The sequence below is a fragment of the Microcebus murinus genome, chromosome 6 (assembly GCF_040939455.1).
Source record: "Microcebus murinus isolate Inina chromosome 6, M.murinus_Inina_mat1.0, whole genome shotgun sequence".
Lineage (NCBI taxonomy): Eukaryota > Metazoa > Chordata > Mammalia > Primates > Cheirogaleidae > Microcebus > Microcebus murinus.
Window position 1 is genome coordinate 64,866,765 of NC_134109.1, and position 9,913 is coordinate 64,876,677.

Consider the following 9,913-nt stretch of genomic DNA (forward strand, 5'->3'; position numbering starts at 1 on the left):
AAAGGGAATCAAATACCTCCACATTGTAAAAATAAAAGAGAGAGAGAGAGGCATTTTACTTCTTCTGCATATCTAGAATTTTAAATTGTGATACTTTAAAAATAAAATATAAACATTGATCTGCAAGTCATTTACAACAGGTGATCACTTCAGCAAAATCTATATTGCAACTTCAGCACATCTTTATTAGAACTCTTTCATTGTGGGTAAACAGCCACAAAAATAAATGCTGACTTAGAAAGTATAAATACAAATATTTAAACAAAAATGTCTGCAGCATTCATAGCGCAAATTGTACCTGAACTGAAGGGCTCTGTGTTTCTAATATATATTACATATGTGTCCATTATATTCACTTCTATCTAACCATATACATATATTTATTTATAATTTGCCAAGTGCTATTAACAAGATACCTGAAACAAAATATATAAAAAGTAAGCATTCTATTAACTGATTTGAAAATAAAGACAGAGTAAACATCTATGCACATAAAATTAAATTATATCTCTTTTTGCTGCATATCCACCAAGACTTAAAGATACCAGCCGAAAAGCCTATGCTTTGTTTAAAGCTAGTGTTTATTAAATAGCCTGCTCCTTGTAAAATCTGTTCACACAGGAGGGAAATGCTATTTTCATTTTTAGAGTCTCAGTTCAAATTAAAGGAGCAGTTTAAATTTTAGTTTGGCTCAAAAAGCCTTTGAATTCCCTATAACTTCAATGGTCACTTAAAAATTAGCTCTACTTAATAAAAGAGACAAAAGTATCAAGATATATATGAATTTAGCCTATTTTTATTTCTGTGTGTTCATAGTAAACATTTTTGTAAGTGACAAACACGGGCATATGACCACAGTATCACAATCAAGAAATTTTAAGACAACATTAACAATCACTCAAATTTATGCGGCATTTGCGCAACACAGGTTACATATTTGCAAGGTTTACCTATAAGTACAATAGGTATTAACATTTCACTACATTTAGAAAAAATAAAAGTGACCTGTTAGTGACCACATACATCAAAATATACACAACACAAACTGAAGGCAATCTTTAATTTTGTCCCCTTCCAATTCAATTGAATGGGCAGTGTTGCCAACTGAAACAACTTTCCTTTTTGTTTGTTTAATACTTAGTATACCAAGTGCATTTTCTAGAACCCAATCTTTGGTCTAAAAGTAAACAAAAGAAAAAAACAGTTCTTTAAAGAAAAGGACAAAACAATAAATGGCCAAAATAATTTCTTGGGCACCTTTACTACGAATGCTTCTTAAATACAAATTACAGTTTAACATTTTAAAACTCTCCCCATAATTTAGGTTGTTCTCAAGGTCTGCGTCCACCATATAGATCCATGATAACTTATAATACTGCACACATGGAATTCTGGCGGCTCTTAAGAGATAGACTTGTCAGGTTTGAATGAAATGGCAAAGCAGTCACTATTTAGATACACATTCTACTATAATTTTGACTTCCAAACCTTATATTCTACAATGTATTCTTCCCACATTGCACCTCGCTGACACTCCACACCTTGTTAGAATAATAAACAACCCTAGAGACTGAACAAACGTACAGAAATTGGGGGGGGGGCTTAATAAAAAATACCTGGACTTATCTTTTAATTATCATTTACAATGCAAATGTGTGTAAAACGTTCACTTACAGTCTGGTCCCAGGGATGTTAATGTATTAAAGGGTTGGAAGAAGACCCCTGATTTTGATGTGTGAAATAATCAGACAGTCCACCGGACAGTCCCGTCGTAAAACTTGGCAAAGAGGGTCTTAAAGACTCACAGGGCAGGGTCGAGGGGGCCTGCGGCGACGTGGAGGAGGACGCGGCCCTGGCGCTCATGGACGTGCTGCTCTGCGAAGTCATTGACGGGTGCGGGACGTGGGGGAAAAAGTAACTGGTCTGGCCCGCGAGCAGGTTGACGGAGCAGGGGTTGAGGGAGTAGGTCCCGGAGCAGGGCACCGACAGGCCGCAGGGCACCGAGGCGGCGAGCGCGGCGGCCGTGAGGTGGTGCGTGGCGTAGGGGATCTCCCCGTTGACCAGCCGGTCCACGCTCAGGCCGTTGGCCGTGGAGAAGGAGTGGTTGTTGCCCAGCGAGTTCTGAGTCAACACGGAGCTGTAGGGCATGGGGTGGCTGGGGTAGGCCGACGTGGTGCCATTGTAACTCAAAGTGCTGCTGGCGCGGGGGTGGTGCAGAGACAGGAAGGGCGACATGGGCCAGTAGAGGGAGCCGGCGCGGTCCATGAAGGTGAGGCCGGTGGAGGTGAGGCGCGCCCCGCGCTTGAAGGCCAGCTTGGCCCGCGACGTGGTGGAGCGGCGCCGCAGCTTGCCCGTGGTGCCGCCGATGAACACGTCGTCGCTCGACGGGTCCAGCATCCAGTAGTTGCCCTTGCCCGGGTCGTCGTAGTGGCGCGGCACCTTCACGAAGCACTTGTTGAGGGACAGGTTGTGGCGGATGGAGTTCTGCCAGCCCTGCTTGTTCTCGCGGTAGTAGGGGAAGTTCTTCATGATGAACTCGTAGATGCCGTTGAGCGTGAGCCGCTTCTCGGGGCTCTGCCGGATGGCCATCATGATGAGCGCGTTGTAGCTGAACGGCGGCTTCTCGTACTTGCCGTTCTTCTTCTCGCCCTCCTTGCCCCCCTCCCCGTCCTTGCCGCCCTCGCCCGCCCCCTTCTTCTCCTCCCCCACGGCGCCGGCGCCCTTCTCCTTCTCCTCGGGCCCGACGGGCGCCAGCTCCCCGGGCCCGCCGCCCGGCTCGCCCTTGCCGCCCAGCGCGTCCGCCTTGGCCCCGTCCAGCGCGGCGGCCGGCGGCGGCGGCGGCGGCGGCGGGAGCAGCAGCTGCTGGGGGCCCTTGTCGTCGTCGGCGGCCGGGGCGCCCCGCGCCTGGGGGGGCTGCGGAGCCGGGGGCGGCGGCGGCGGCTGCTGCTGCGGCGGCGGCGGCGGCGGTTGCGGGGCCGGCGGCGGCGGGTGGTGGTGGTGGTGGTGGTGGTGGTGGTGGTGCTGGGGGTGGTGGCTGTTGTGGTGGCCGTGGCTCGCGTGGTGGTTGTCGTTCTGGACCGCCTCGGGCACCAGGCTGTTGATGCTGAACGAGGACTTGGGGATCATTTTCACCTCTTTCCTATCTCCCATGTCCAGCATCACCCAGTCGTCGAGGGGAAACGGCAGCGGCGGCGCGGGAGCGGGGCAGCGGCACGGCGGGCGGCGGCGACCGGTGGGTGCCGAGCGGGGCGCGGGGGGCGCGGGCGGCAGCGGCGGCACTGAGCGCTCCGGCAGCAGCGCAGTTGGACCGCAGGCTCGGGCGCTGGCAAGTCATGTAGCAAAAGCAGCAACCACCCCTCAGGAATTAGAAAAAAAAAAAAGAAAAAGAAAAAAAGAAAGAAAGAGAAAAAAGAAACAACCACCGCCCCGGGGGTGAAGCTCCCTCGCTCCCAACTCTACTTCTCGGTCTCCCCCCCACCCCCCGCTCCCCCCCCCTGCTGCTTCCTCCTCCTCCTCCTCCTCTTGCAGCAGCAGTCACAGCAGCAGCAGCAGCAGCCCAAAGGGGGGGAGAGCCGGGCGGCGGGCGGGCGCGTCCCGGAGCGGCCGCGGCGAGGCTGGGGAGACAGCGATCGAGGCGGCTATAGCCACAATTAATTTTCCGAGCTACAGGCGCACACTAGGGCTGTAAAAAAATTTTTGGTTTAACCTTTCCTACCGCTGGGCCAATCAGAACCGGCGGCGTGCGGGAACGTCTCTCTCGCCGTCGACCAATCGGCGGGGCCGGGCCCACCCACCCCCGCCCCGCCCGCTGGCTCCCGCCCCCTGGGCGCTCGCCGCCCCCTCTCCGCGGGCCTCGGGCCTCGGACCTCGCGGCCGCGCAGGGATACGCCGGCGGGAGCTCGCCGCGCCGCGGCCCTGCTCCGCGCCCCCGCCACCTCCTCCACCCGCCGGCCCCGCTCAGCCCAAATCCCCTTCCTAGGGCAAATAGCTCACATTTCCGGCTTCCTTCTCATTGTACTGGGTCATTTTCGTTTGGGCGCCAATATTTGTCCTTAGAGGTTAAAGTTTGTATCCGTTTTATTTTTAAAAGCGGGGGTGGCGGTGGTGGGAAAAGTGGGGGTGCAGGGAGAGGATGCCAGGAGAGGGCAGGGGATGGAGAAGGAAGAGGCGAGGCACTACTTTTCCGAGTCAGGCCTCGAGTCTGGCATTTCTGAGCCTATAGGAAAACCGTGCCCCTTGTAGGTAATATTGCAGCAAAGCTTTGGGTTTGGGGGAAGAGAAGGCCCACTGCTGGCCTGTGCGTGTGCGCGCGGGAGGGGGTCCTGTACCTTGGGGGAGGAGGGTCTGGGAGAGGTTTGGGAACTAGGGGATGAGAAGGAGGAAGTGGGTAGGCGAGTTCGGGCCAAACAGGGGTTACTTACTCTATTCCCGAGGCCGGGGCTGCGGCTAGTTCGGGCTCAGGAGCCGCAGGGAAGCAGGGCCTGGGGCTCCAGGTGCTGCGGCGGCGGCGGGCGGGGGCGGCTCAGTGGTGGGCGCCTCTGATGGCCTTCCGAAATGAGAGGTGCCCAGAGAGAAAACAGTACCAAACAATCTCGAAATAAATCAGGTAACACATGCTATATATGTGTTTCTCTTTCTTCTCCCTTCTCTCCGGCTCCAGACAGTCGCTCACGCGCGGGGTGACTCGGTGTCGTTTTCTCCTCGTCGCTCTTGCTTCTCCTCAGCTTCTAATCCGAATTGGAAGCGGGTTGCTTCGAGCGATCACCCTGGAAATATTTTCCTTTTGCTTGTTGACATTGGAGGGAAAATAGGGTGGGCGTCTATTTCTTTCCGGGTTTTTTTTTTTCCGCCTTCCTATTTTCACTCCCTTTTTTCTCTTTCTGTTTCTCAAATACTTTTATTTTGTGCGGGCCTCAATTCTGAAATAACAATATGCTGAAGCCAGCCCTGCCCACTCTGAGTGCTGCTGGAAGGCACCTAGGAGGCTTGGGAATGTGGATCCCACAATCCCAGCTTCTTGGGCTTTGGCACTGGGAAGGTTCGGTTGAAGGTTGGAGTGAATGGAGAGATTGCGAATCGGGGGCTTTAAAAGGATCCCGTGGCCAGGGGCAGGGCTAAGGCCCAGCATTTCCCAGGGATTGGAATTTAGTGGGGAGCACACTGATCAAAGGCTGTTTCATCCCACATGGGCACAAAACATACCACATTTTACGGAGGATGTAGCCTGAGAGAAGAGGGAGGTGGAGGAGAAGCATAAATAAAAAGCACCTTTCCCCTCCTCTGTAAGGTAAATAATTATAAAATGTAAGCATTTCTTCACTTTGATAAACTCTCAGTTAAATTATCTTGCAGATTTGGTATTCAAGAAAATAGAAGAAGGAAAAATGGTGCCTATGATGTTAAATTCTAATATAAAGAATGCAATTGATGAATACTCAGGATAATGGGAGGTTATTCCACTCTCCCCACCACCAGTGTTAGAATTCAGAGAGAGAGAGAGACAGAATATAAACTTTGGAGAGAATTATAAACAGATAATTATAAATAGGTAATTAATTTAAAATATGCATCTATTAGGAATGCCACAAAGGAGCTTTGACTATTAGGTAGACTAACCTCAAATATCCTTCCCCTGTATGTATCTTGTCCTATGTCTGCATATCTCGTTACTTTAAACTATATTTACATGTGGAAAAATTCCAGGATTCCAGCAATCTGCGTTGATAGTGACATGGCCCCAAACATTGATTTCTAAGCTCAGGATTTCTCACAGAGCCGGGTGAGCTAATGGGCTTTGCCGACCGGCTGGAAAGATCTGTGGGCCTTCCCCTTCCTGCTCACTTTTTTCTCCTCCCACTCTTTTCCCCTCCTCAGGCCGGTTCTTCCTACTTTTTCCTCAACTCTCTCTTTCCTCCCTCCTCCCCTCTTTCTCCCTCCTTCCCCCCTCATTCCTCCACCCCTTCCCCCTCCCTCCATTCCTCTCCCTCTCTCCATTCCTCCACCTAACCTACTCCTCCCAATTTCAACCCACCGCAGCCCCCCTTCTTACCACCACTTATAATGGCACACAGGGCCCCTCTGAGGTGGACGGCCCGGTACGTTTTCGTAGTCGGTCTAGCGTGAAATGATTCGGTGTAACCGGATTCTTGGGAAAGGACAGGTTACGTAAACATTTACTGATGTGGAGTAACTATACTATTTGTACTCTGATATGCAGGAAGGAAAGTGTTGATTAACACAGAAGAAAAAAAAGCGAAATTAGCTGATTGCATGCTCATAAGTGCAAGCTGTCATTGAACTGCTTTTAAAATAGACACAGCTGGGTGTTTGTGTTGAAAAATTTCTTGTGTTTTTGCTAATACTGAAATAAGCATGATTTTGTATACCAAACATTTTCAGATCATTAAAATTTGTAATCTGTGCTGGTTTTAAACACAAAGAAAAGAAACAGAATCATTTCGATGTAAAATTTGCTGATATTATATTAACTCAATCAGGTCTGTACAAATTGTGCATTGTGCCTCCTAAAATCTGTTTGATCAATTTAATACACAAAGTGCCAAACGTGGGTATTGTTTGTTAACATTGGACATTTTATTCAAATCCGAGCTCTGCAGCAAACTGGAGGAGCATTCCTTGAATACAACACCATCTCTGACTGATGAATTTTTAATGTTTTAAGGTGTTTCTTAGGTCAAAGCTGAGTGTGCAGTTGTTTTGTGATTTTGTATAAAATTTTAGCAGGTGAAAATAAGTTCTTTTGTTTACTTTCTAGCAAAAACTTGGGTTTGCTAATGAGAGCTGTAATAATCTGATTTTATATGCCAGGAGCTCATATTGACCAGGAAAATGTTTTGCATTCAAATTTGGAATGTGCTATATTATTTTAAAAATTGTCTGAATGCAAGTCTCTCAAAATAGGACATTTTAATAGGAATAAATAGTATATAGTTTAATATAATAATATTTAAAAATCTAGTCTTCCTAATGACACAGGTTATTTGCAATTTGGGAAGAAGTGAGTTTGAATTCCTTCTAATAATTTTAATTGCACTTTATGGTGAGTTAAGGTGATATATATATGATATATACATATATATGACTTGTTCAACAAAGCATGCACTGTTTACTCGGCAGCCCACGTTTGTCTCAGCAATGGCTTGTTTTTAGAATTGCTACTAGCTGAAATGGAGGGGGAGGGGGTTCCTGGACAGAGTATTGTGCAAGTTGAAAGTCCCTGGATGGGGCTTTGTATCTCCTACTGGCCAATTTGGGTGCAAATTGGATTTAAATGCCTGCCCTAGTCCACCTCAGGCCTCTTCTGTAAGTACATGAAGCCCTATTTCCAGCCCCTTCAGTCTCTGTGATTACCTTTAGAAGACAGAGGGCATACAGTTGTCTCTGACTTGAAACAAATTCTCTACCATTCTGGTTTTTTTTTCCCTCATAATCAATTTAACCTTGATCTCTCACACACAGACATCTACAAATGTGCACTGTTAACAAATAAAGCAGAAGTCAGAGCAAATGTAATTTTCTGGTATATATGGTGGTAAACTTCTCTCCTGCTCTGTCTGCATCCCCCCCCCCCCAAAAGAGGACAGGCCTTGTAAAGACTAGGCAGTTCCAATGGAAGAATTGCTTGGGATATGAATTAGATTATTCCTTTTGGAGTTTTAATTAATAATCAAGACTCCACGGCATCTAAATAGGCAGCAGCACATTTCATTTTTCCATTTGGCGGTATTACATTAAGTCTTCCGTAGGGCCTATTTCCCGCTTTTGGTCAGCGCTTCTCTTCTCCTGGTTACTTACTTGCCGGTTAAAGAAAGGCGGGCCATATTTACCTAAAATCCACCCTGCTCTCCGCTCCCTGGACAGGGTGTCCTTGGAGGGCGCCCAGACTCTAGCTAAAGCTCTCTTCCTGCAGATGCACAGGTAATTTCTGACCTCGTGACGTTTGGCAGCGAGCGGATCCGGAGCAAAAGCATCCAGGTATTTCCAGAGGACGTGTGGCGAGCGAGGTCGACCCTCGCCCGAGCCAACTCTTCTGTAATCTTTTCCTAACAGCAGGTAATGGTGCTAACATTTAGTGATTAGAAGTTACTCTTTAGCGTGTTGTATCCTTGTTCTGTGGGTTTTGGTTACAGGTTATACGATTAGGTTTGCGAGAACAGTAGTGAACTAAACTTCCCAGTAAGAGGTCTTCACACCAGGGAAGTGTTACTTTTCTGCAGCAGCCCTGCCTCGTCACTCATTAGGGAGCTGCAGGTTGTCAGCGACTGCTCTCAACGCACGCGCGCGCGCACCCTTAACATCCCCGGAGGCGCGCACATTCGCGCGTGTACACACACACACACACACACACACACACACACACACACACACACAGCACTAAAACTAAATTAAGAAGCCGATGATTAAGACAAGCGTCTACTAGGCCTGTCATTTCAGCATCCTTCCATCATAACATTGTGGCACCGGCAATTTTGCTTGAGAACCTCGAGAAAAAAAAATCTATGGGAGAGCCTCGTGTATGAGAGTGGAAATGTTTAACTTGTATAAACTAGGGAACGAACCACTTCGAAAGCGAGAAAGTCCAAGGTTAGAAAAGGAGCGGGAGGAGGAGGTAGGGAGGAGGAAGAGGAGGAGGAGAAGGCCTGGACAGAGACCTCTAGGACTCTCCAGGCGAGTCTGTGTGCCGCTGCCAGGTGTTCAGGCTATCTGAAGACAGCTACATACACATCCAAAGGAAAAGTGCTGTGACCTTCAGCAAAACGAGCACCGGAGAAGATTCCTCCCAACGTTAGCCAGAGGAGAGCCAGGCGTGGAGAGATCCATGACAAATTACCTCCCAAGGGCCAAGGAAGCTTTAGTCTCTTGAACAACTTCTCAGTCGAGTACTCTGCACATCTTTCATAAACATAAAATGCCCACTACCCCTTATTTGCCAGCGTACTCTGGACCTTCCAGGGTGGGCGATTTTCACAAAGAGTTTAATCCCTGCTGGTGTGAGGGCAGGTTTGTTCCATTTCTAGATTGGATCCAATTGGAAGAAATGATCCCACACCGCCCTGGCGAACTCTGAGAGGTGAAGTCCTATCTTTTCTTTAGTTGCCCAAGAAAATGGTGCAGTCCATCCTTCAAAGGAGTCAGGGAAAGCTCAAGAGAAAGACAAACGAGTTGGAGGGATGGTCGTCAACTAGAATGAGGAAGGCTAGAGCTTAGGTCCTTAGTTTAACCCTTAGTTTTAACCTTTTCCACCCGAAAAAGAAGGAAATGAGACTTAGCAAAAGCCAGCACACTAAACAATGCTACCTTGGATTTTCCATCAGTGGAGCAGCTAAAGAGAAGAAAAGGAAAATGACTTCTTAAATACATATCAAGCTGAAAAAAATGCTTAAAGGTCTCAAAATGCTTAGCTCCTTAGAGCCTCAGCTCCTAACTATCCCATCTTTTTCTTAGTTAGTTGGAGCTTCAATGTGATTTTTAGTAGGAGCCTGAATAATCTACTTTGGAAAGTGATATAGGACCCTTCTGAGAATGCGGAGCACCAAGTCTTCTCTATTTTGGAGCACCCTTCCAAATGGTCCCCAGACTCCAGTTCTGTGAGGAAAGATGGAACGGTGTGCCTCTGTCGCAACTAATAGGCGGTCAGCTCAATAACTAAACCTACACAGAAAGCACTGGACACCCCAGAGTCCGCATATGAGATTGATAAGTAGGTTATAGGAAATGATTGCTCCCACTGAAAGTCTGTGAAGGAATGAGAGGAGAAAAATGCACCAGTGGCGGTGCGCAGGCCAGAAGGCACAAAGAGAGTCCCCCCTCTCTTTGGAAAGTCATGCGAAAGAAAGTAAACTATTTGCTAATCAAATACATCTGCTTCCTTTCTAAAAACCTTCATGGACAA

The 9,913-nt window shown here is 48.0% G+C and overlaps 1 protein-coding gene across 1 annotated transcript; it reads right to left on the reverse strand.

Annotated features, from left to right (window-relative positions):
* Positions 1-429: 429 nt before the first annotated feature.
* On the reverse strand, positions 430-3,778 carry FOXG1 (forkhead box G1). Its single transcript, XM_012773481.3, has one exon. The coding sequence runs from the start codon at positions 3,157-3,159 to the stop codon at positions 1,693-1,695; it is 1,467 nt and encodes a 488-aa protein (XP_012628935.2). The 5' UTR covers positions 3,160-3,778; the 3' UTR covers positions 430-1,692.
* Between the last annotated feature and the right edge of the window lie 6,135 nt (positions 3,779-9,913).

Coding starts and splice junctions, on each gene's coding strand:
- FOXG1 (XM_012773481.3), bottom strand. CDS start 3,159: ATGCTGGACATGGGAGATAGGAAAGAGGTGAAAATGATCCCCAAGTCC.